Source organism: Elephas maximus, chromosome 6 (assembly GCF_024166365.1).
Source record: "Elephas maximus indicus isolate mEleMax1 chromosome 6, mEleMax1 primary haplotype, whole genome shotgun sequence".
NCBI lineage: Eukaryota > Metazoa > Chordata > Mammalia > Proboscidea > Elephantidae > Elephas > Elephas maximus.
Window position 1 is genome coordinate 132,802,533 of NC_064824.1, and position 26,835 is coordinate 132,829,367.

The window sequence follows — 26,835 nt, forward strand, 5'->3', positions numbered from 1 at the left end:
TGCTTCTTCCATGAAAATTGATGGTTGATTCAAGTAAGATGAAATCTTTGACACCTTCAATTTGTTCTCCGTTTATAATGAGGTAGTTTATTGGTCCAGTTGTGAGGATTTTTGTTTTCTTTATATTGAGGTATAATCCATACTGAAAGCTGTAGTCTTTAATCTTCATCAGTAAGTGCTTCAAGTCCTCTTCACTTTCAGCAAGCACGATTGTGTCATCAGCATTTCACAGGTTGTTAATAAGTCTTCCTCCAATCCTGATGCCCCATTTTTCTTCATGTAGTCTAACTTCTCAGATTATTTGCTCAGCATACAGACTGAATAGGTATGGTGAAAGGATATAACCCAGACACACACCTTTCCTGACTTTAAACCAATCAGTATCCCCTTGTTCTGTCCGAACAATTGCCTCTTTGATCTATGCACAGGTTCCCCATAAGCACAATTAAGTGCCTGGAATTCCTGTTCCTTAAAAAGGTAAACCTAAGATGATATTTTCACACTTTCAAAAAATTATACCTATTAGGTGCTCACTCTCACGTGAAGTGTCCATAGTGATGCCCAAAGAACCAAAGACAAGCGCAGGAACTTAGTTCCACAGATGGAAAATGTCACCCATTTTACTTTGAATCATACGTAAAAGGAAAGAGGCCCTCGACCTCAACCTTTATAAGCTCTGTCCCCTCTAGATCATCACCACCAGGACTGGTACATTACATAATGATACTGCAGAATTTAGAATCAGAAAGCCTGCGTCCTAGCCTTAGCTATGCTAACAGTGACTGTTTCATTCTGGGTAGAGAAGTGGACTTTTCTGAGCCTGAAATTCCTCACCTAAATAAGGGAACATTCATTAAAAATCTGCTTCATGTAGCTATGAGATTTAATTTACATAATTAATGGAAAACGTTTTGTGTTTGTAAATCCTAAAGCTTTGCAAAAGTATCTATTGTGACAGACTTCATCTCAGACCTCTCTTCCTTAATATGGCTCTTGGGACACTAATTAATATAAAATGTTTGACTTATGTTTGTTTTTTAAATTGCTTTACTGAGATACAATGCACATACCATACAACTATTGCCCGATTAGGGTCCGTGCCCTGGAGCAGTCGAGCCAATGGAACGTACTCCAAGTAAGAAAGAGAGAGAGTTTATTTAGGGGGTGGCACCAAAGGTAAAGCCCGACAGCAATGCAGGCTGTCTTTATGGCTTCCTAAAAGGCAATTTTACATCACAGCTTATATATGACTGTTAAAAGTGTTTTATTGGCACGTAGCCCACAGATGGCCAGATAAATTACACATTACGAGAGAACTACAAAAGACTCCTTATCAGGCTAAAGATTTACAGAGCAGGTGTATGGACCTTAATCTTCATGTGGGGGATAGTAAGTCACAGATAGCCAGACAGAACAAAACAAAGTCATTTAAAAAAGTATGCGAAAAGGAGAAGGCAGGCAGGAAAAAAAAAAAAAAAAACTTATAGGTTCATCATGGCATCTCAATCACCCATTTTGAAAAGGAGAAAACATGTTGTGGAGTATTGGGGTCACACAACTCACGTACAATTCAGTAGCTTTTTGAATTTCAACAAGGTCGTACAATCATCACCACAATCTAATTTTTTAGCATTTTTCATCCCCCCCTAAAAGAAACCCCATACCATTAGCAATCAATCCCAATTCCTATTCCACCTCAATCACTAGCCCTAAGCAATGACTATTCTATTTCCTGCTCTACGCATTTGCCTATTCTGGCCATTTCACATAAATGGAGCCATATATTATGCGACCTTTTGTGACTGGCTTCTTTCACTAAGCATGATGTCTTCAAGATTCACCCATTTTGTAGCACATATTAATACTTTATTCTTGTTCACTGTCAAATAATATTCCATTGTATTGATATACCACATTTTGTTTCATCCGATGATGGACATTTGCTTATTTTGAATAATGCTGCTATGAACATATATGTACAAGTTTTTGTGTGGACGTATGTCTTCTCTTAGGCATATATTTGGGAGTGTAATTGCTGGATTATATCCCAACTTTATGTTCATTTCTTGAAGAACTGCCAAAATGTTTTCTGCAGAAGCCGTGTCATTTAAATTCTCCCCAGTAATGTATGAGGGTTCCAATTTCTGCACATCTTTGTCAACACTTGTTACTGTCTGTCTTTTTTATTATAACCATTCTAACGGGTGTGAAAATGTTTTCTCATTGTGGTTCTGATTTGCATTTCCTTAATGACTAAATGAAAGAGCCTGGGTGATGACTATCTCTTATAAATAACCTAAATTTTCCACTGGATTCTATAATCATTTTTAATATCACCTATCATGATTTTAGGGATGAGAAAATCTCTGCTCAATAATGCCATCAAACTGGCTGAAAAGTGTGGTGGTAGAAAATGCAGATGTATGTAGTGGTGGTAACATTCTGAGCTCAGGGCACCCACCTGGGATCTCAGTCCCACGAACCCAAGAGCCATTTCCAGGATTCTGCCTCCACATTGGCCCCCAAAATTTAATAGTAAATTGAAATCCTCTCATTCTTTGGAATCACTTGGTTTTCCTTTGTAGGTGGTTTTGAGATACTTTTAAAAGGTTGGTTTGGGTGGTAATTATCACCTTTTTCATGCATGAAAGTCAAAGAAATGACATAGCAGGAATCTTTTTTGAGGGGACTTTCAGGTTGGACTTGGGTCCCTATAAGTCTGGGAGGGGAAGACAGACTCTCCTGCTATTGATCTTGAAGCCAAATTGGTTGGCTCCAGATCCAATGTGGTTGAAGGCCACAGTCTGAGCTCTGGGGACGGAATCCTCAGGATCAACTTACCCTGGTCTTACAGGAGCCTCGGAAAAGTGTATACAGCATGAGGATGGGAACTGGCTCACCCCCAGGGAATTTGAAATCAAAGGAGGCTATGCAAGAGCAAAGTACTGGAAGCTGAGTGTGCGCTGTGGCGGACGGCCCCTACGGCAGCTGATGGAGGTATTCCAATGACAAGGGCCAGGAGATGTGCCCTGCCTTGTTGTATCCTAATAGTAAGGTCACTGTTTTCTCATCAAATATTTGTTGAGTTATAGCTAAAGCCCTGATGCTCCAAGTTTTTCCTTTCACTTGGGACAGAGGGGCTCCGCATTCACAACCATAGTACAGTGCAGCAGATCAGTGTTGTAAGAGGGGCTTCTCAGGAAGAGATGCAGAAACTCAGGGGAGGGAAAGGTTTTTCTGACTTGGCTGCATACAGACAACTTCATGTATGAAAGAAAGAAAAGTTGACAGTCAAACAAGTGGTAAGAGGACACTCCAGAGAAAGAACGCCATGAAAACCAGAGCCAAGACTGAGCTGGCTCTGAGGGCTTAGGAAGGTAGATTGTGTGTGATACGGCATGATCCATCAATGGGGTTATGAGTTTAATATAATTGCCTTGACAATGGGGAACCAAAGAAGTCTTCTGATTTGGGGAATGACATATTTAAGCCATTATTTTAGACAGCTATGGGGCCTTCAAATGACTTTACTTTCTTTTCTGCCTGGAAAACCCATACTCAACCTACAAGGCTCAGCTCCAATGTCACCCTCTCTGAATATTCCCAGACTGACCTGTCTCTGGTCATCCTTTCCCTGGGCTCTATGAGGCCCCTACTAGAGTCCTTCTACCATTTTATACTTCCATACAGCCTCTTTTTCTCTCTAAACTTCTCTAGCATTTCTCCATCTTTGTGTGCCCAAGGTTGTTTACTGTCTGACACCCAGTAATCATGCAACCAATATGTGTTGATTGAATAGCCCTGGTGTAAGAAGTCCAGCCAGAGTGGCACTGGTAGGAATTGAAAGGAGGTGATTGGTATAAAAGAGATTGTGAAGGAAAACCTTCCAAGACTTGGGAATGAAGCACAAGGGAAAGGGAAATGCTCTAAAGATGATTTTCCAGCTACTGGCAATGGAAGTCTAGTAGAGGTACAGGTGAGGAGAGGAAGATGGTTTCTCATTTAGACACCTCAGGTTTGAGCTGCCAGTGGGACATCCAGGTACAAATATTTTGGAGGAGACTGGAAATGCCAGACTCACAAAACAGAAACACAGACTAACCACGTTCTGGGATCTTTTTGTCTTTCAGGAAGGATTTCTACTGAATCCTCCAAGAAAATATCATAGGAGGAAAAAGGTGATTACTACATAATTTTCTACATTCTTATAAGGGTGTCAAAGTTGGAAAAGCAAACATGATTATGTAATACATAAAAGCATTCCATAATAAGGTGATAGGATCATCTTGAACTTGAGCCCACATGTTTTTCATTGATTTTACTTTTATAACTGAAATGAAATTTAATGGAGCAAAAGTTTCCTCACAATCATTTGGATTGCCCTAGTCTAGCAGATAGCTCACCTTGGGATAGTATGAAACCCACTGTCATTTCATGAGATAGGCAGCAGAAAGCACATTTCTTTTTGGTTCAGTCATATCCTCCCACTCCTCCCAATAAAATGTACACACAGACATACAGAGTTCTTTCTCAAGGTGAAATTATTTACTCTTCATGAGGATACTGCTGATGAGGAGGAAGCTCTTGGGATACACATGTGGCTTACAGGAGGTGCTGACATGCAGAAAGTTTTACTTTGATGCCACAACTTTGGCTTCACCAGTGGGACTGTGCAGACCTCCCTTCTATCTACGTGAGTGATTTCTCTCAATGAAAGAAAGCTAAGGAGGCTATGGAGGTAGCACACACGTAGGTTAAGTGCAGTGTAGATTCCTGGCAAAGTGATAAGTCATGTCTTCTATAGTTTTTCTAAGATTGAGTATGAATGAAAACTTGATGAGGGAGGTGAAGTGGAGAAGTGCCATTCTTACATACTTCAGGCAGAAGTGGCCATGTAAGAGATTCACAGACTTACAAGGTTCACATATAACTGGCTACTGGGGCCTCATATTCCACTGGGATGTTATTTGATGTTATGACTTGTTTGAACTCTCAGACACTGGGACATTTCATTCACTGGGTTTCCTGAAGAAAAATCTATTCAGTGAGTACTTCAAAAACCAACAGCTCTACGTTTCCCCTGGTGTCAAGAGTAACAGTCTAGGTTACTCAAATGAGCTGGCAACTTCCAACAAACAATCTATCCTTATTCATAGGTGTGACTTTTTACAGCAACAATCTGTAGTTGCCTCTATATTTTGTGTCTCCTCATGGGCAAGAACGGAAGCTCCAAAAGGTGATAGTCCTAGGATTCCTTACTATTTCTGTGGGTCCTCTTGCTGACTGGGGCCTTTGGCTTCTGGAAACTTCACTGCCACTCTCAGCGCCACATGATAGCTCCCCTGATCATGACAAATTCCACTTGTATCTTCTGGTGACAGCTCCCATGCTGTAAAATAAACTTATATGCTAACCCAGAAGGATCATTTATTGTACGCTATTATTTGCTTTGTTGTACATAGGGTTGCCGTGAGTTATGAAACAAAGGGTAGATTGGCTAACTCCCATGAAGAGATGACTGTTCAAATAAATGAAGGATGCATTCAGTATTGTCACTCAATCTTTCTCTCTTTTCAACAGAGAAGACTGAAGCCTCACAACGATAACTTAGTTGGCCCTTACGTAAGTACTAACTCCCTAACCAACAGGGGGATACACTGAATTTTCACAGGACGAGCTTGAGATGCACTTCAAGAGTCCCGGAGGAGGCACTGGGTGAACACTGGGATGTGTATGAGTCCCGTAGAGAGGCTGAGCATCTGGGAGCTATAGATATACAGATGTAGCTGGAGCTATGAGAGTGACTCTGATCATCTGGGGGAGACAGAGAGCCAAAGACAGAAACCTGACTCATTCTGTCCTTTAATGTTTGTAAATCACCCTTCCACAAGTCAATTTAGTCATTATAATATAGGCAAATGGACTTAACAAGGTGTTTCAGGTCCTTGTTTTAGCTGCTGGATAATGAAATTATTCAGAGTCCTACAAAATTGTCAACTCATTTTGTCGCTAGTCTTTCTGTGTTAGGGTATCTGGTTTTACGAGGAAAATTTTTCTGGCTGGATACACAACCCCTCCTCCTGAACTTCACTGCAAGCCAGAACGTCTTCTCCGGGATCTCCACTCAGTGTAGTTCATTAAAATCTCAGGCAGAAGCACGTACATGTCCATGCTATGCACGCAAAGGCAATGTGTTCTAGAATTCCATGGCATTAGCCTTTGGGGCCTCAGCAATCCTGGTGATGAAGGCATTATTGCACCTTCCAGCCAGGAAACTCAGAAGAGTGTGAGGTGTGCCGCGATGGAGGACAGCTGTTCTGCTGTGACACTTGTTTGAGATCCTTTCACGAGGAATGTCACATCCCACCTGTGGAAGTTGAGAGGTTAGTGAGATGCAGCCCCAGCTCCCACCCCTCTTATTAGGGCCCCCTTCTCTTGTTGTGTACACTCACCCTGCAGAGTTCCTGCCTTCATCTAGACTGGGAAGGAGCAGGGTCCTTGTGTACAGGGATCTAGAAGTGTGATCTAGAGCTATTTAATGGAAAAAAAAAAAATTTTTTTTTTTTTTAGTTTAGTCATCTAGTGCTGCTATAACAGAAATACCCAGAAGTGGATGGGCTTAAGAAAGATAAATTTATTTCTTCACAGTAATGTAGGCTAAAAGTCCAAATTCAGGATGTCAGCTCGAGGGGAAGGCTTTCTCTCTCAGTTAGCCCTCTCATCAATCTTCCCCCGGACCAGGAACTTCTCTGCGCAGGGACCCCAGGTCCAAAGGACATGCTCTGCTGCTGGCCCTGCTTTCTTGGTGGTATGAGGTTCCCCTGTCTCTCTGCTGGATTCTTTCCATGTCAAGAGATTGCTTCAAGACACAATCCAATCTTGTAGATTGAGTCCTGCCTCATGAATACAACTGCCACCTATCCTCCCTCATTAACATCATAGAGGCAGGATTTACAACATATAGGAAAATCACACAATACCAGAAATCACATGGCCCAGCCAAATTGATTCACAGATTTTAGGGGAGACATAATTCAATCCATGACAATGGGGCTGGCAGCAAGAGCTTACCATTCTTTGTGAATCAAAGATACCTCCTCTGAGACTCAAAGCAGTGACTGGGCCCCTTTGCTATAACTGTCCTTTCCTAGAAGTTTTCCAGCATGAAGCCCTGTCCAAAAGAATTGGGTCAGAAATGACAGCTGTTTGTGTTCTGTGCGTATTCAGAAAACACAGGAAACATCACCCAGCTCCCGTGTTTCACTTGCTCCCATCAGACAGAGGAAGGTCCAAGTCCTTCAGGAATTAAGGCCCACTTTCTGATACTCAGTCCTGTCAGGCAGGGATCCTTGTGCTACTAGAAGCTCAGACAGAGAAAGAAGAGACTGTCACTCACCATGACCCCTCCTTCTGTGGGCTGATACCCCCGGAACTACCACTAATGGAGGAGGTCATTGGCTTGAGGTCACACGTGGGAGTCTAGGACACTCTGTGATGTCTGGATGGCTGAGACCCTCAGCCATTCCTGAAAGGAGGCCAGTGACACCCATGGGAAAGGTGACTGTCTCCAGGGCCTTGCCCCCTGCTCATTTTATGCCCGACCTCCCAGGACCCCATGGAGCTGCATCTTCTGCAGGATGAAGGAATCTTCAGGAAGCCAACAGTGTCAACAGGAATCTGAGATCCTGGAGAGGGAGATGTTGCCTGAGGTACAGATGGTGAGTCAACTGCAAGCCCCAAGCCTTCTCCTTTCCCTTTACATGTGAGAAGCACAACCACACAAAGCACCCAAAGAGAGTACACTCTGCTAAGCCATATATGCATCACACTGTTTTAACACCAAGACTTGTTTTCAAGCCATTATATGTCCATTTCCAAGAGCCATGCTTGCTCAGGAACCTTCTGGATGACTGGTTTGAGTCATGGGCTCTGTCTGGGCATGGGTTGGGCTCATACTTCCAAGCTGCTTTTCATTCACAGCCTCCTTCTTTTGCAGAAATGTGAGTTCCTCCTCTTGAAGGTCTATTGCTGTTCAGAGAGCTCCTTTTTTGCCAACATTCCGTATTATTACTATGTGAGTAATAACAACAACAAGCCATGATTACTGGCTGCTATGCACTTATGTGGCCTAGAAATTGTCACCAGTGGAATTTGTGAGTTGAATCCCGTGGGACTGAGAGCACAAACTGCCAGTATCTTTACCATGTTGTATTCCAACTGGACTTGATGGGAATCCATAGAGTGTGGACACTGAACTATGCTAACAGTGCTACCTTTGGCATTGTTGTCCCCAGAACAGAGAGGATCCTCAGGTCCTAAAGGAGCCCATGTGGTTGAACAAAATCAAGAAGCGACTGAGTGAGAAGGGTTACCACCGAGTGGAGGGGTTCGTGCAGGACATGCGCCTCATCTTTCAGAACCACAGAGCATCCTACAAGGTAGGGGGCTTTCCCTGCTGCCACTTCCTTTCCTTTGTATAGAGCCACTCTGCCCCCTTTTTCTGGCACCTGGGAAACTTCACAGATTCCCTCAGGGGTAGCAAACCTGCATAAGCAAGGATTCCAGAAGTGAATGGTTTTTTCAGGTCAGGGCCTAAGCTTATTGTGGCATAGTGACAGTGAGCCAGCTGGTTTCACTGCACCCAGAAGCCCAGGCCTCTGAGAGTTCCTTCTGCTCTGCAGAGGTAGCTGGAGCCCAGAGGGGACAGTAGAGGACATCCTGCTCCCGCACCTAAGGACAGGAGAATTGCATTTTAAAATCGTAGTGCACTTCTTCTCTCCCCCCAAATACACTGCATCAGACTTCTCAGAGCTCTCAAAGCCCAGATTCTGTTACATGTGAATTTGTCAGTGATGGTCCCTATAGTGACAGGGCTCACCTGAAGGATGGATGTGACTGTGAGCAAATGAGAGAGGCCATAGATTTACTTTAGACATTTCCATACTGCCTGAATTGTTACAAATAAAACTGATTACTTTCATAACTCTCACTAAAATAAGTATTAGGCCTTAAGTACAGTAATTCTTTCATATCTGTGTCTAGTTAATAAGAAATACTCACTCTATCAGGGAACAGAAGTTACTTTTAGCTTCAAGAGGTTTTTAGTTTAACCTGACTAATGGAACTCTCAGTTAACACCTTCGATGTTTAATATAAGAGTCCTGCTCATTCTGACCTGTAAGGTGTCTACGAATCTAAACGATGGGTATTATTATTATTGTCTTTTTTATTTCTTTCAGCTGAAGGACTTCGGCCAAATGGGACTTAAACTGGAGGCTGAATTTGAGAAGAATTTCAAGGAAGTGTTTGCTATTCTGGAAACAAATGAGAACAGTTCACTTGTGTAATAATGCTGTAATAATGCCAAATGCCCTTTTCTACCCCTCTCCAGAGGATTTTGCTGAGCTAAATGGATCCGGCTTTACCTGGAGGTCATGGCCCTGTGGCCTCACAGTGGAGCCAGTGCTCTGGTGTGATTGACGCTCCTGTCCTCCCTGTGGGATCAAGTAGGTGCATCCTTGCTTAGCTTTCCACTCACCCTATCATTCTTCCCTCACTCCCTTCTTAGAGAACTGTTAGAATAAATCACTTCACTAAGAGACTTCATCTCATTCTATTCTTTTAGGAGCCTCAACCAAAGATAGTTAGTACCAGAAATGGTCCTAGAAAGTATGCTCTTAGGATGACATTCTGGGGTAGAATCACTCTCTAGCCAGATGGTGACAGGTGGAGTACTGATAGTCCCTGGAGTGCTGTAACAGAGTAATTGCCAAGAATTTCACCTGTGATAAACTAGATGAGCTATAGTGAAGGGAATAACTAGCTGGTGCAATTGTCTGGGATTTAAGAAGGGAGAAATTGTAACTATAAGAACTATGGACTTGTGTGGCTTTTGATAAGTCCCATTGATGTGTTGGAAAGAGTACATGACAGGCTTAGATGAGTCAGATCTATTAATAAAAAAAAAAAAAATTTTTTTTATTAGCAACCATTAAAGGCAGCATTTGTACAGAGACCACCATACCTACAGCCTGAAGGCAGGCAGTAAAGAGGACCTGGCACAGGTCCTAATTTTTTAAATGGCAGAGCTTCACAGAAGACTGAATTCTAAGGTTAGGGTGGTATCTCATGCCAAAGTCAGGCTCTGACAAAGAAGGAGCAAGGCCATGAAGCTCAGAACAGGGATATCTGGGTAGATGCACACAAGAACGTTGACCTCCAGATTCCCCTGAGCCCACCAGTCCTACAGAAGAGTCTCCCTGCCCCTTGTTGGAAGATAGAGCTACCATGGCATCTTGCTTGAATAAAGACTCCCTGAACCTTCTATAATACATTGGTCCAAATATATATATATAGTCTAATATAAAAATATATATATATATATATATATATATAGTCTAATATAGTGATGACTATATCTGGGTTTTTTTTATATGTTAGTTAGACCCACTGAGCAAGAAGTTACAAGTCTTTTGAATGCCTGGTTAAATCATATGCATTCCAGATGGTGGGAAATAAATAGTACACTCCTGCCATATAGGTAAAGTTTTCAGGGGTTCAGTGGTCTGAGGCATGTAAAGTTAAGCCTCCAAAGTAAAGGCTAAACAATTCCGCCTCGCACCTCCTACCACGAAGAAAAAAGTACAATGCTTAGTAAGCCTCTCCAGGTAAGGAGAATAACCATGGTTGACAATTTAAAGAAATGATTCTAGTCTTTATAGCGTGTGTGTGTGTGTGTGCACGTGCCTACTATTTTAATAAAGAAAATGTGATATAACCAATGTTTTCATTTAAAAATATACTTTGCACATAGTTACATGTCAATAAATACAGCTCTTTATCACCCCATCATAGCTTTCATTTTTCATCAAGCCTCCATTGCAGTTTGCTCTATTTGGTTATTCAAATTAGAAGTGCTGATTTGAAGTGGGGAGCAGCACACCCTAGTGTTTAAGAGTACAGCCTCTGAAGTTGGCCCATGTAGGTGGAAATCCAGGTCCTCCACTGACTGGTATTGTGTCCTTGTGCAGTTAACTTGTGTGTCCATGCATTAGTTTCACCTGTAGGATGGAGATACTAGGAGTATACAGCTCACTGGATTACCACGAGGATTAATGAGTTAATATGTGTTGTGCACCTAGAAAGTACCTGACCCTGTAAGCCATAAATAAATAAAATTTATAAAATCAACACATAAACATATCTGCATCAGTTAGGGCTTTTTCCAGCAAGAGAGATCAACTCCATCTTGCTTAGACAAAAGACAATTCACTGCTGAGATACAGAGTGAAGTACATAGCAGGCAGGAAGGCCGGTGCACCGAGCCTAGACTCAGCCCAGGTACCAGAGCAGCTCCAGGAATTGAGCATGAGGAACAACTCAGCCAAGTTGTTAACGAGCTGCTGTAAATCAAATGCTTTCCCCCTGTTTTAACACCATAAGACGCTTCACTCAGGAGTCATACACCCAAAAGAGAGTCTGATTAGCCTGACTTGCCAAAGGGCCAGCAGCTTATCAATAGTCCCTCTACACTTGCAGAAAAGGGCAGAGGCAATTCATCCAAGGAAACTCATGCTTCAGGAAATGGGGATGGAGGAAACTCGACAGTGGAGGAAAGCAAGGCTGACTGTGATGGTTAAGGTTGTGTGTCAACCTGGCTGGGCTATGATTCTCAGTGATTTGGCAGTTAGGTAATGATATAGCTTAGCAGTTAGGTAATGATGTAGTTATCCTCCATTTTGTGATATAATGTAATCGCCTCCATGATGTGATCTGATGTGATCAGCCAATCAACTGTAAGGGGAGTTTCCTTGGGGGTGTTGCCTACATCCTATATATATATATATAAGCTCACTGGCTTTTGCACACTCTGGATTGTGCATCCAGCTCGTCATCATCTGGCCTCTGATTCTTGGTACTTGAGCCAGCTGCCTGCTGTATTGTCTGCTGATCTTGGGATTTGTTGGACTCTGCAGCCTGTGAGCCAACAGCCTGTTGTCTGACCTACTGATCTTATGCTCATCACTCAACAGCCCCTGCAGCTACTGAATCAGGAGAAACCTCCAGTGTGATGCCTGACCCAGGGACTTGGGACTGGCCAGCCACTACAAGTGTGTGAGCCATTTCCTTGAGATAAATCTCTCTCTCTCTACGTATATGTGTGTGTATATATATGTATATATATGTGTCACATACACAAACACATACATACGCTTCACTGGTTTTGCTTCTCTAGAGAACCCAGCCTAAGACACTGACTCACCGTAGTGCCAGTGCTGTCACACAGGAGGAAGAGAGCGGTTTCAGGCAGTCAGGAGGGCACAGAGCCTGGTGGTGGGCCTTGTCCCTTGTATCACACTGGGCAGGATGACTGTGTTCCACTGCCATGTGCTGTGGAGCCAAAGGCTGAACTGGTCATCGTACTAGAAGGGAAGGCGTCACTCTACCCATTAGATAACCAAGGGCAAAGGACAGAGACTAATACCTGTCGGTCCAGTTACCCTAAACTCAGAGAAGAGGGGTGTTTGCTGCAATGCCAGGCACCTGGCTGCGTTCTGACCTTCACGGGAGTGAGACCATGTCCCTGGGAGCTGCCGGGAGGACCTGGGCCTCATCATCCATAGCTACCTCTTATCACTGCAAAGTCTCAAGGCTCTTTGTAAGGGCTCCTCAGTCTGAATCTCCTGGCGTGGTTCCTCTGGTCATCAACGAGCACCCTGGTCTGCTGTGCTGGAGAGAAGAGCCTTCTGGTGGGGAGGCTGGGAAAGGGGGCAGGTTCTCCAGCTCCTTCAGTATAAATCAGGGTGAGTGACTCCCCTAGGAGGTCTCTCACTGCCTCAGAATCTGTGTCCAGGACCTGAACATGTCTTCGTTGTGTTTCCTACTAGTCCAAACTCTCACTTGTACATAGCTGGGTGCTATTTCCTAACAAGATGCACAGGGAAGTCACAGCAGGAAGGAGGTACAGGGAAGGCGATGCCATGAATTCCTTGGCAAGAGCTGGCTGCTTAAGAAGTTCTTGAAGCAAAAAGCATATTCAGTAGTATCACTCAATCTCCTTCTTTGAAAAAGGAAAACATTCTTGGGCTTTTCTGCAACAGCTTATGTTTCATCTGTCTAGGAGGTCTGAAAGTATTAACTCCAACTGAAATTCTAGAATAATTCTTTCTTTCCCCTAGACACATTATCAGATTTGTTATTTTGTTTAATGAAGGAAGTCTACTCTACCTAGGCGTTAACTTGTGTTACTACGAGTCCAAAAGCACAAAGTGTGTATAGTTCTGGGCTGTGTAGCTCCTAACAAAATTGTATTCTGGACTACAACTACCGCAACCTTCACTAGGCTGAGTCCAGAACAACTAGATGGCACCTGGTTACCACCAGTGACAGCTCTGGCAGGGATCACAATAGCAGGTCCCAGACAAAGTAGGAGAAAAATGTAGAACAAAATTCAAATTCACAAGAAGAAAAAAAAAACAGGTTTGGTGGTCTGACAGAGACGGGAGAAACCCGGAGAGTATGGTCTCCGGACACCATTTTAACTCAGTACTGAAGTCACTCTTGAGGTTCACCCTTCGGCGAAAGATTAGACAGATTAGGAGCCTTGGTGGCACGGTGGTTAAGAGCTCGGCTGTTAACCAAAAGGTCAGCAGTTTGAATCCACCAGCTGCTCCTTGGAAACCCTATGGCGCAGTTGTACTCCGTCCAATAGGGTCACTATGAGTTGGAATAGACTCAAAGACAACGGGTTTCTTTTTTTTGTAGGGCCAACAATAACACACATGAGGGACATGCTTCTTAGTTCAATTATGTATACGTGACTAATGGACATACCAGCCCAAAAGCAAAGACAAGAAGGCAGGAAGCGACAGGAAAACTCAACAAATGCAAACAGGGACCTAGGGTGGAGAAAGGAGAGTGCTGACACACCATGCGGTTGGCAACCAATGGCAGAAAACAATTTGTGTATTAACTGTTTAATAAGAAACCAATTTTCTCTGTAAATTTTCACCTAAATCACAATAAAAAAATAAATAAAAATTTTAAGAAAATTGTACTTTGGGTTTGATGTCGTGGTACATTAGCATATCTTGCTTGGATGGGCAAGGCCTAAGGGTGGGACGCCTGGGGAGTTCTGCTTCTGATACAGAGGAGAAAACTCCCAACCACCTGACCCACTCACAGATAGCTATGAACTCTGGCCAATACTCAAAAAACAACTTTCTGAGACCTGAGTCAGTAACAGGTGGGCAAAGCTAAGATACTTTGGTTCCAAATTCTTGTGGAGTCAGAGAAGCCCTTATGTCAGAGAAGGGTGAAGACCACCCACCAGGGAGACTGGGGACATGGGGCACTGCCTGAAGCCATGTGCACAAAACAGTCTTTGAAGTCTTATGTCTTCTCTTAAACATTCATTCTACCCCATCAATTTCTGCAACTTGTTTAGTATTTTTAAATGCTTTAAACTACTTGGTTCCAGTCTCTGGCCCTGGGGGCTGGAAGAGTTCTCACTTACCCTGGCTGTTTTCCAGAAATGTGAAGGCCCTCCTCCCCGGGGGACAATGCAGGGCATTTTGGCCCTCCCCAGGCCTGCGTCTGAAAGCTGGGCACTAACTTTGGTCAAGGCTTACCAATGTGCAGGGCAGCCCATGGGTCAGAAAAGGAGTAAAATCTCTGGCTTTCCCTTCTGCCCCACATAGCCATCTTGGTAAGGGGAAGGGACAACAGCCCCCTCCCCCGCCATGTACACCGAAGCAGCTGCGACACTTTTGGTTCAAATATATTTTTTTGGCCTCTACCTTTGCTTTTACCTTTGCAAAAACAAGTTGGCTCCTTGGAACTGCCTGGTTCCCCCTTGGGAGCTGCCCCTCCCCTGGTCCTCGCTCGGGGGTCTGGGTGGGGAATCCCCTCCTCAGTCCCTGCTGCCACATTCCATGAAAGCTGAGAATCGCCTTGGAATTGGAAGAGGAGACAGGCAGCACCCTGCAGCCTTCCCACTTCTGTGCAAATACTTTCACTTCTCTTTTTTCCCATTTGGGCGGAGCTCTCTCAGTGAGTCAGTTCACAGCCTTCCGGCTCAGACCCGGCAGCTACACTAGACACAGGCTGAGAGTCAGGCTGGCTCCAAGGCCCAGCAGGGCCAGGGCGGACCATGGCAGGTGGGGGCGGCCACCTCAGTGTCAGGTGAGTCTGTCTAGCTTCCTTCATCATCCTTCTCTCTGGCAATGTTGCTGCTTGAGTGTGGGGGACAAGCACTCACTGTGCAAGGTATTAAAATAAAAGAGTACCTAATAAGGAAATCGGAGGTTTTAAACTGCATCTGGACAGCTGGCAGGAAAGCCCGGCCTGCGAGGCCCACGTAACTTCCTTAGTGTTTTGAAACTACCACTGAGAGCAAGACTGTTGGAGCCCAGCAGTCCCTTCGTAGGCTTCGCTGCAGGGGTCTGTTCTTTCCTCGTGACCTTAGAATCCCCTCATTTCCCTCCAACTTCTTGAGATCATTTCAAGAGAAAATTTAGAGTCTTTAAAATCCAGGAGAACACCTAAGTTTAAATGTTGGGTGCTGTGGTCTTTCTTGTCCTGTGGACGGGCCTCGAGCAGCCTGGGGCTATTCCCATCTTTGGCTCAGGAATTTGAGCTCTTTGACCATTGCTCTTGATTCAAAGTCAAAAGAAAGGTAAAGACCCAAAGATGGCAAAAGGCTAGTGCAGGTAGAGTATTTTTATTTTTGCTTTAATTTTCTGTCCTATGATGGGTTATACCTCTGACTAGGAGAGGTGGAGATCCTGCCTTCTTTTCTGTGTGATGGGCTCAGAAGTACTATCATTTAGTATTTGTGAATACTGAGGACTACCAGGAAACCCTGGTGGCGTAGTAGTTAAGAGCTACGGCTGCTAACCAAAAGGTCGGCAGTTCGAATCCACCAGGCGCTCCTTGGAAACCGTATGGGGCAGTTCTACTCAGTCCTATTGGGTCGCTATGAGTTAGAATTGACTTGATGGCGATTTTTTTTTTAGTGTTTTAATTCTGATTTTTTAATGCAAAAGAAATGTATATTCTTGTTTATAAAATTTCAAACAATATCAAAGTACAAAAAGCAAAAAAGTCTCCTTCATCATCTACCACCTTCCCCCACCCCCATACACAAAACTGCCAATGCCACTTAAGAATCATGGGCATAGCCTTCCGCGGATCTTCTCAAAAAAATAAAATAGAAGTACAGGGGTGTCTTAGTCATCTAGTGCTGCTATAACAGAAATACCACAAGTGGATGGCTTTAACAAAGAGAAATTTATTTCTTCACAGTAAAGTAGGCTAAAAGTCCAAATTCAGGGTGTCAGCTCCAGGGGAAGGCTTTCTCTCCCTGTCGGCCTTCTCATCAGTCTTCCCCTGGCCTAGGTCTCCCCCTGGACTAAGAGCTTCTCCTCAAAGGGTCTGCTCTCAGCATTGCTTTCTTGGTGGTATGAGGTCCCCTGTCTCTCTGCTCACTTCTTTCTTTTGTATCTCAAGAGATTGCTTCAAGGCACAATCCAATCTTGTAGACTGAGTCCTGCCTTACTAACACAACTGCCACCCATCCTCCCTCACTAACATCGTAGGGGTAGGATTTACAACACATAGGAAAATCACACCATACCAGGAATTACAGCCCAGCCAAAATGATACACACATTTTGGAAAGGCATAATTCAATCCATTACATTCCACCCTTTGACCCCCCCCAAAAAATCACACCCTTGCAACATGCAAAACATCATATCATAGCAAAAGTCTCAGCTCCAAATCCAAAATCCAAAAATTCCTTTTCATCTGTGAAACCTGGAATACAAGGTATCTACTTCCAAAGGTACAATGGCAGAACAGACACAAGCTGGACATTTCCATCGCAAATGGGAGAAACTGGAGGAAAACAAGGGAAAACAGGCACCAAGCGAGTCAACAGAACACACTACTTTAGCCCTCAAGGTTTTGAAAATAATTCTCTGTTCTCTGAGACAATTTACACAATGGCCCTAGCCTCCAGACTCTAGGTATTGGCCACACTCTCCAGGCTGTGAGTGGAGGCCCCTGGTTCCTGGGCTTCCGCTCCGCTTTCCAGGCCCACTGGGGCAGCAACTCTGCTCCTGATGCTTTAGGTACACCATTCTCCTTGGCCATCTGAGTGGCAACTCCACCCACTGAAACCCCTGAGGTCATGGCCACACCTTTTGAGACTGAGGCAGCTTGGCTTCTTGTGTTCCTTGTCTCTTTAGCTTCTGCTTCCTGATTTCTTGGCCTCTTGGCTCTCAGGCCTCATGTCCACATCTGCCCTGCTGGGACAAGTGTTCTCAAGCTCTGCAGCTCCACCAATAAGTGCCTGGAGGCACCCCCTTCCACCGGGAAGCCTCCTGCGCACAGGCACTCAGGTTTCTTACTCTGTGGGTCGGCTCCAGTGCTGTCTGGCACTCGTCTCCTGATTCTGTTGCTGCTGGTTCACTGTTGCTGCTACCAGTCCTCTGCTGCTGTTTCTCACCATCTACACTTTCTCCAGTGTTAACAGTTCTCCTCACTTCCTTCTGAGTCTTCTATCCATTCAGTTTCAAAAACACTTCCACATTTTAGGCATCTGTTAAAGCAGCACCCCACTCTCTTGGTACCAAACTCTATCTTAGTCATCTAGTGCTGCTATAACGGAAATACCACAAGTGGATGGCTTTAACAAAGAAAAATCTATTTCTTCACAGTAAAGTAGGCTAAAAGTCCAAATTCAGAGTGTCAGCTCCAGGGGAAGGCTTTCTCTCTCTGTCAGGTCTGGAGGAAGGTCCTTCTTGTCAATCATCCCCTGGACTAGGTGCTTCTCTGCGCAGGAACCCTAGGTCCAAACTAAGCACTGTGCTCCCAGTGCTTCTTTCTTGGTAGTATGAGGTTCCCAACTCTCTGCTTGCTTCCCTTTATTTTTTATCTCTTGAGAGAGAAAAGGCGGTACAGGCCACACCCCAGGGAAACTCCCTTTACATTGTATCAGGGATGTGACCTTATTAACAGTGTTACAATCCCATCCTAATCCTCTTTAACATAAAATTACAATCATAAAATGGAGGACAACCACACAATACTGGAAATCATGGCCCAGCAAAATTGATACACACATTTTTTGGGGGGACATAATTCAATCCATGACACCATCCTTACCTCGCCCCAAACCTGGCAGGCCTATAACAGCAAACAGCATCTCAGCCGGAGGAAAGAAAGCCTACTAGAGGTGCCTTTTTTGAATAATGTACCATGGTCAACAGAGGTGGCAGTTATACACTGCCTCAGGCATCAGATGGGAGAGTGTCACGTAATTAAAGGACAAAAAAAAAAAAACAAAAAACAGCGCACTGAATGTGATATAAACCGAGCTTGTAAATGGGGCTTTGACCTTAATAACAGAGCAGAAGACGGGTACAATTTCCAAGGACAGGTGTTAATACTAGAACACCTGATGCACCCAATATGAAAGGCTGCTCACACTTTAAGGTCAGAGGCAGTTTCACTGGCTAGCCAAACTGATTAAAGAGCCTAATCTACAAAAGATTCAACAATATGTCACCCATGAAAAGCACAATCCAAAAACAGGCCCTCCACCTCCTTGTCTGGGGTACAAGCCCAGGGGGCTGGATCTAAAGAAGACTGGCGAGTAGACTGAACAGTTATCCCAATGGCTATAGGAGGTTTCCAGTATATTTTAGTGTTTGTAGTTACCTTTGCTAGATGAGTAGAAGCCTTCCTCTTCCGAATGGAAAAGGCATCCCAGCTAGGCAAACTCTCCTCGGTACCTAGATTTGGCCTACCTTAAAATTTTTTTTTTTTTTTTATTCAATTCAAAGCTATAACGGAGGAGCCTTTATATGCAAAGTCAGGACATTTAGGGATCTGGTGGAAGCAACATGCTGCCTGGAGACCTCAGTCATTGATTGTGTGCTCTGAAGGTCTAATTAGAAACCTAAGCTACTGCGGGCAATGTGGGTGAATACTTATATTCTAAGACACCAAGGGGCCCTGGATCAAGCTGCTACATTGCCCTGTTGAGAGTCTGGGTGGCTCCTAGAAGCAGGCTCCTATTCAGCCCCTTCGAAATGCTGTATAGGAAACCTTTCCTTAAGGCCTCCTGGGGATCTAGTGCTTCAGGTGATCTGAAGTAGTCCAGGAACTTAGTGTTTCCAGGTGTTTTAGGTCACTATAGGTAACTTTGAAAGCTATTAACCATTTCCAGAATAATAGCGCTCCCCATTCCCTGCCCCATTTACAGTGTTTACGGTGAGGTTGTTAATTGGACTGAAGGGAAAACCTCTGAGACTATGAAAGGGCCTGGCAGCAGGAGAAAGCCAATAAACCTCCTGGCGGCAGTAAAACAGAAGGATCCTGGAGACCACCTGCCTGGGTTCAAATCTTGGCTCTGTTAGCTTTTGATTTTGGGGTCAAGAAGCTTCACTTCCAGGTTGCTCAGTTTCCTTATCTGCAAAATACCATAAACAACAGTGGCCACTTTATAGGGTTATTGTGAAAATTAAATAAGATAAACGAAAAACCACTTAGCTCATTGCCTGACATATATTCTTTACGAACTATGTTATGCCAATTAAGCTAGAAGTTCCCCAAGACCATGGTCCCCACAGCCCTCAGCCTAGTAATTTGGTCCCTTAGGGCATATGGACGTGTCTATCTATGGAGCTTCCATGACCTTGCCTTGGACAAGTTGTACTGGTTTCCTCAGTATTGTGTACTGTCTTACCCTTCACGAAAGTTACCACTTATCTATTATCTCTGGTTTTGTTTTATGGGCCTGTCTACATTCCTTCCAGAACCCTCTATTGTGATCCCTGTCAGAGCAGTCAGTGGTGGTGGCCAAGCATCATCTAGTTGTGCTGGACTCAGTCTGGTAGAGGCTGTGGTACTTGCGGTCCATTAGTCCTTTGGACTAATCTTTTCCTTGTGTCTTTGGTTTTAAGTGGAAACTCTGGTGGCATAGTGGTTAAGTGTTACAGCCGCTACCCAAAAGGTCGGCAGTTCAAATCCACCAGGCACTCCCTGGAAACTCTATGGGGCAGTTCTACTCTGTCCTATAGGGTCGCTATGAGTTGCAATCGACTCGACGGCAATGGGTTTGGTTTTCTTGGTTTTAAGTCTTCTTTGCCTGCTACCCCCAAAAACTAATCATTCCTTGCCTATTCCTAGGTCCCTAAAACTCTGCCCCATGTCGGCAGGAAGTGGTCAGATGAGTCGCTGACCCTTATCCTTTAAGATTAAAGAATTGCTACAACTCAAGGGGGGGTTGTAACCTGACCCTACAAATGCCAGTAAATTTCCATTAGTCCTTAAGCTAGCCCAAGCCAGATCTGGCCTGCCCTACATGTGCAGAAAGGTCAGCTGTGACCGCTAATTGGCCTCAACAGCGAATGCAGCAAGAGGTGGAATGACTCAGAAGAAAAATCATCACCCGGACCCTATCCCAAAGTGAGAGGCCCGACAAGAACCATGTCACCTCTTGTTTCCTGGCCACCTTCTAGAATTTTCCCTCCCCCATAAGCTTGTGCAGCCACCATCTCACTGCCCAAACCACATATAAGCCCTGCTTTTTTTTCCCCCTAGCTCAGAGAATTGGATCTGAGGAACTTCCTCCCAGGTCCCTGTTCTGTGCATCGCAATAGTTACTTTCTCAAAGGCTGATGTTCAAATCACTGGCAAGTCTGACAGCGCCAGACAAGGACCCATCTTCTAGGATTCAGTAACAAGAATACCTTCCTTATGCTAAGAATTCTAATCACATTGTCTTATATATTCTCTGCATACTTTATTTATTCATTAAAAGTATTTCATGATACCTTATATGTTCCAAACATTGGGTTATACGTTGGGGATAATAGTGAAAAAAGATGATCAAGTCCCTGTCCTAATAAAGATGACATTCTTGTGAGGAATCAAACAATAATCAGATAAACAAATAAATACATAATTTAATGTCAAAAAAAAAGTAGGGTACATAGGCAGAGTGCAGTGGGGATGGTATTTTAGACCATATATCATGGGAGGGATTAATATTTTATCAGAAATTGGAATGAACTGAGGAAAGACACCATGCAAATTCTTCCTTAGAATGATTCTTAGCATATAGAAAGTGATGTATGTATAAAGTATTATATGTATTGTGACATTCTCAATCTAAACTTTATTATATCATTATCATTATTAAATCACACTGAATCATTTATGAGCTAGTTTCATGATGCTGGATGATATCTCTCTCATAAGCTAATGGTCAGAGAAGGGATATCTTGTTTTAATTTACTGAGATTTATTTTCTCTTAGCATTAATTAAGATTTCCATTATCAAGGTTGTATTGTTGTTGTGTGTCATTGAGTTAGATTCTGATTTTATTACACTGTTTTTATTCTGTTGTGGATGGCCTGTTTATCCCCCATCAATTTTACAGGAATTTAAAATTTTTTGAAGTAAAAAATTTTCCAAGTACGACAGGTGACAATGTCTTGACAATAGCTATGATTGGAACAGACCGGACTTTTTCAGCCCTGTGTATAAGTCTTTCATAACCCCCATGCTTCCTTCTGTTACATCTTTGATTATTCCTTCAACCATTTATTCTGGTATCTTGTCAGAACCACGTATTTTACACATGTTGGTTCTTCACAGCCTATTATTCATGTAGAAAATCTCACAGCCTCTACAAGTATTTTGGAATCTTGATAACCATTTTCATGTAGTATCTTTTTTCCTAGGAGATCCACTGAAGAACAGAACGTGGGGAAAAGGCTTGTCTATGAGGCCATATTCAGTCACTACAAAAAAAATAAGGTGGAGATTTCATATGCAATAAATAAGACGTTTCCTTTCCTTGCGGGCCTCCGAGACTGTGGCTTCATCACCGAAAAATTGTTTAAAGTATGTGAAGTTTATAAATCCATGACTTAGTAACCCAGCCATAAGCTATGTTATGTTTTCATATTCTGGATCCAAACTTCAGAACACAACTAGCTGGCTAAGGGTCCACCTAAGATTGCAGCAACCTTTTCAAGTATTTCTATAAATATTCCAGTAAGGTAAAAAGTGAGAGGAAAAGGAGGCATCACCAGAGGTGCTCCTGCTTCTCACTGAAGGAACTGTCTTCCATGATGCCCACTGGAGTGGGCATGAATAACTCTAGAGATAGCCTGGGTCAGAAGCACGTATCTCCACAGATGTACAATATCTTGTAGGAATTTATACAATAAAGCATAAACTAAAGTTTAAAACTTAAATAAGAGATTTTCCCCAGCATTGCCTTTCAATTAATATCAATTTAAAATACTTGGATCTGAGAACATTAAACCCATAGGAAATTGGCATCTTGCTAATTTGGGAGCAGATGCTTGCTTTTCTCCAACTGTTTTCAGTTTTCTTTCCTTAATTTTTTTTCCCCCTGCACATCCAGAGTCTTGAAACTGGGCTAAATTTAACAGTAGGCTTTCTTGGAGATACAGAGGAGGAAGCCTTCTCTTCATCTTATTAATGATGCTTTTCCTGTGGCCAAGTTCACAGTAGAGAAGACTGGCCACCTGGCACCTGGCACCTGGCTTCCTGAAGCCCTTCCTGACTTAGTAATATGGGGGGGAGGGTTGGAGCTGCCCAGCCAATCGAATGGTCACTCATCACCTGGTAAGTCTATCATAAAACATCCTGGCCAGGCTCCTAAAGGGCTACATATCGTTTAATTTTGAACCCACTTTTATTCCTCAAAATTATTCCTTCTTACCCTTAATGAAAATGAGAGTGAGAAAATCAGATTTAGACTGAATATTAGTAGCCACGTAAATATTTAAAGAAATTCTTAAAGCTTTACATGAGAAGATACCAACTTTGGGAAATTAGAAAACATTAAAATTACTTTCTCACGCTCTTCTGTAACTTGGAATTTGTATTATATTATTGGCATTTATATTTTCTCCATTCAATATTTTTAAAGGATTCTGAAGAGTCTTGTAGAAACTCGGTTTCCGTGCAAAGAGTGGTGTACAATGTTCTCAGTGAGCTGGAGAAGACATTTAACCAGTCACTTCTGGAAGCAATGTTCAGCAAGGTCAACATGAAGGAATATCCTGACTTAATTCAAATTTCTAGTAGCTTCAAAAAAGGTAATTAGGTTTATCACCACTTTTGAAATCCAAGGGTAGTTTGTTTTCTTCATTCTTCATTGAGCTACACACTGTTGGACAGTGGGACAAAGTAGTTAACAAAACAAATACGTCATGAGCTTTCTTGAAGCTTATGGAATAATGGCTTATGATCCAACACCCACCAGGTCTGCTTAACTAGGCAGCTTGATTCACAAGACAATCAGAGCCACACTGGCATCAGCTTTACTTAGAAGGGCATAGGACAGGAAACACAGCTTACCAGCAGGGCAGCATCAATGTCCCTTTTCACTAGGAGTCCTTGCAGTGTTCCACACAGCAGTCCACCAAGCTACCAGGTTACAGCTTAGCTGAGGGTGCTAGACCCACCTTGGTTGACGCTCTCTAGCCTCGACCACCCTGCTACCCGGAAGCTGTGGGTCAGTAACCGGAAGTCATGGTGTGGGTAGCTGTGGTCCGCCCTCTCCTGCAGTCCCTAGCGGATCTTTATCTCAGGTGTAAAAAACCCCTCATTGGAACGCCTCCACAGAGGGTCTCCATTACGTCTCTGGACTTATGACCCACACGTCTTTTTTCCCTTAGATCCTCTCTACCTCCACCCCATACGCCTCAGCCCCCTGACTGGGTGTGAGTCCCAGGAAGTGTGCTTCCTGGTCGGAAGTGTGCTTCCTGGTCGGAAGTGTGCTTCCTGGTCGGAAGTGTGCTTCCTGGTCGGAAGTGTGCTTCCTGGTCGGCCCTCACACAGGCTTGGCTCTGACTGTACCCTTCTTGCCCAGGCTTTCTAGGTTTCCTGGCTGTTCTTCTTTCTCGTGTTCTGTGAGTCTCACTTTCTCACCTGTGTTTGCTGAGTCACCTTGAAATACAGCTCTGAAACCGGTAGTACTGGGGCTGGTTTCCTGTACTGCCACCTGATACCGCCTCCCTGGGTCACTGGTACCGCTGTGGTATTCACTTCCTGTTTGTACCTTTCAGGAAAGGCTCTTTGTTTGTTTCCTAGATTTACCTCCACCAAACCCACCCCCAGGGAAGTCATAGTTCCTTTCCACTGTTATGTCTTTTGCTGAGCTGATAATCCTTCCTAATCCAATTCAAGCGAAATAAAAAAAAAAAAAAAATTTTTTTTTAAACATTTCTACCCTTAAGCACTTTGGGGGCTTTCTCTTTTTACATAGGTATAAGTATCCATGGAGGAGCCCTGGTGGCTCAGTGGTTAAGCACTAGGCTGCTAAAGGTCAGCGGTTCAAGTCGCTGCATGGGAAAAAGATGTGGCAGTCTGCTTCCTAAAGATTACAGCCCTGGGAACCCTTTGGGGCAGTTCTACTCTGTCCTTTAGGGTCATTATGAGACCCAATCGATTAGACTACAATGATTTTGGTTTGGTAATTACTCATAAGGTCTAGGTGATGCGCAACTACTAACCTAAGGATTGGTGGTTCTAACCCAACCAACAACAGCATGGGAGAAAGGCCATTAAAGGCCAAGAGGACCCTGTAACGCATGGTGTAGGCATGAGTTGGAATCGATGGGCTAGCAAAAGTTTGGTTTGGAATTATCCATAACTGTAACCTTTCTCCTGAAGAAATCCCTCTGTTTCTTCCCTGTTCCTAGATGTATGTACAGTTTTTAAAACATATTCCACATATATTATTTATTTTGAAATTGATTTTCACTGTTCTCTCATTTTGGGGAAGTAACCATTATTTACAACTTTTCCACTATCCATCCTTTTTTAAATCTTGAAAACGTAGTCTCTATGTGGAATAGCTATAGAATTCACAGGCCATGTGAGATCCACTGAAGCACAGGGTGTCTTGAGGGCCAAAGGGTCCCCACTGAAGCACCAGAAGTCAAGGATGCTCTTAGATGTGGAATTATGAGATTCAGTCCCTGTACTGCCTGAGATCTCTGATTGCCTTTCCTTCTTCTTTTCAGTGATTCATGATATCCAAATAAATGATATGGAAGAGACCTGGGAGATGACCAGCACTCAGTTCATCCATGACCAAGGTAATTACAACTTCTTCAAAAACTTGTTTTCTCATCTACTAAAAGGAAACCAAAAACCAAACCAAACCCATTGCCGTCAAGTTGATTCCAGCTTATAGCAACCCTATAGGGCAGAGTAGAGCTGCCCCATAGAGTTTCCAAGGAGCACCTGGTGGATTTGAACTGCCCACCTTTTGATTAGCAGCTGTAGCACTTAACCACTATATGACCAGGGTTTCCACGAAAAGGAAAGGAGATCATAATTCAGGGAACTGAACTCCTGAGTGAAAATTGTGACTTTGGGGAAGGGATGCAGAAGGAGACAGGGAAGGCAGAGCAGTAGTGTTTTTATGGGTTCCTAAAATTAACTAACTAGACTTGGAATCCAAGAATACTAGGCAGATATGACAACCAAGAAGACGGAACATGAACTCAAGAGAGAAAACTTCAGGTGACCATGAGCCAGAATTAAGGGAAAGAAATGACTGCAGTAATTCTGAGTGAGGAATTCAGTGGAGTTGGAAAGAAGTAAGGGTTATGTGAAAAGTCCAAAGAGGAGACCTTTAGGATGTCAGAAGAAGGAACCATTGTAAATGTGGAAGACTTTTGTTTAGAGAAGGATCATTCAGAAGGAAATGCAGTTACTTATAATGTGAGAGAGTGAGTAGCAATTATGTGTAGGAGAGAATGTGGAAGGAATATTGCTTTGCAGAATAAGAGGAAAAAGGAAGTTAGAGACAAGGGAAGAAAGAATAAAGAAAAGTAATATAATACCACTAACGATGATAGTAACATTCATTGACTTTACATGGATCCACTTGTATGGATCAACTCTTAATGCTCACATATAAACTATAACTTTTGCAACCAGTAACTCCTGTTTCTAGATTTTTCAGTCCTCTCTGCATTATATTATTACTAATAATTATTAAATTACGACACTTAAGACATTAACACTTATAATTATGTGTTTTTGCTAAGTTACTATAATGTAGGCATTCCCTTTACATGTTGCACCTCATTTAAAGCTCATAACAACCCTGTGATAAGAGTTTTGTTATCCCCATTTTTCAGCAGAAGAAACTGAGATGTGGGGATATTTAGAGATTTGTGCAAGGTCTCACAACTAGAAATTAGCTTAGCTAGGACTCAAACCCTCTCATCCATACCGGTTAAGAGCATGGATTCTGAAGCCTCATTGCCTGGGTACAAAGCTTGGCTCTACTGCTCACTTAACTTGGGTTAAAACCCAAAACCAAACCTATTACTGTAGAGTCAGTTCCGACTCTTACCAACCCTACAGGACAGAGTGGAATTGCCCCATAGAGTTTCCAAGGCTGTAAATCTTTATGGAAGCAGACTGCCACATCTTTCTCCCATGAAGCAACTGGTGGGTTCAAACCACCAACTTTTTAATTAGCAGCCAAGAACTTTAACCACAGCACTACCAGAGCTCTTACTTACTTGGGTAAGTTATTTAATTTCTCTGTGTCTCAGTTTCTTCACCTGTAAATATAATTATAAAGTTGTTGGGAAAATAAAATGATTTAATTTATGTAAAGCACTTAGAATAATTTGTGGCACAAAATAACTTATATCATCATTTACTGTTATTATTATCTGATTCCAAAGACAAGGCATTTAATCACGGCTCTAAATTTTGAGGTTTTTCTCCTCAGACACACACTGTAGGGAATAT

General features: G+C 43.2%; 2 protein-coding genes across 2 annotated transcripts in view; both read left to right on the forward strand.

The window, feature by feature from the left end:
- Nucleotides 1–10,379, forward strand: part of LOC126078183 (nuclear body protein SP140-like protein) — a 56,319-nt gene extending 45,940 nt beyond the window's left edge. Inside the window, exons 12-19 of the mRNA XM_049888409.1 lie at nucleotides 2,855–2,997; nucleotides 4,131–4,178; nucleotides 5,581–5,622; nucleotides 6,268–6,383; nucleotides 7,610–7,718; nucleotides 7,997–8,074; nucleotides 8,295–8,438; nucleotides 9,240–10,379. Coding sequence (XP_049744366.1) covers nucleotides 2,855–2,997; nucleotides 4,131–4,178; nucleotides 5,581–5,622; nucleotides 6,268–6,383; nucleotides 7,610–7,718; nucleotides 7,997–8,074; nucleotides 8,295–8,438; nucleotides 9,240–9,347 — 788 coding nt within the window. The 3' untranslated portion in view covers nucleotides 9,348–10,379. The remainder of the gene's footprint in view (nucleotides 1–2,854; nucleotides 2,998–4,130; nucleotides 4,179–5,580; nucleotides 5,623–6,267; nucleotides 6,384–7,609; nucleotides 7,719–7,996; nucleotides 8,075–8,294; nucleotides 8,439–9,239) is intronic.
- A 4,681-nt stretch (nucleotides 10,380–15,060) lies between these two features.
- Nucleotides 15,061–26,835, forward strand: part of LOC126078185 (nuclear body protein SP140-like protein) — a 32,018-nt gene continuing 20,243 nt past the window's right edge. The window contains exons 1-4 of the mRNA XM_049888410.1: nucleotides 15,061–15,183; nucleotides 21,759–21,921; nucleotides 22,982–23,150; nucleotides 25,083–25,157. Coding sequence (XP_049744367.1) covers nucleotides 15,152–15,183; nucleotides 21,759–21,921; nucleotides 22,982–23,150; nucleotides 25,083–25,157 — 439 coding nt within the window. The 5' untranslated portion in view covers nucleotides 15,061–15,151. The remainder of the gene's footprint in view (nucleotides 15,184–21,758; nucleotides 21,922–22,981; nucleotides 23,151–25,082; nucleotides 25,158–26,835) is intronic.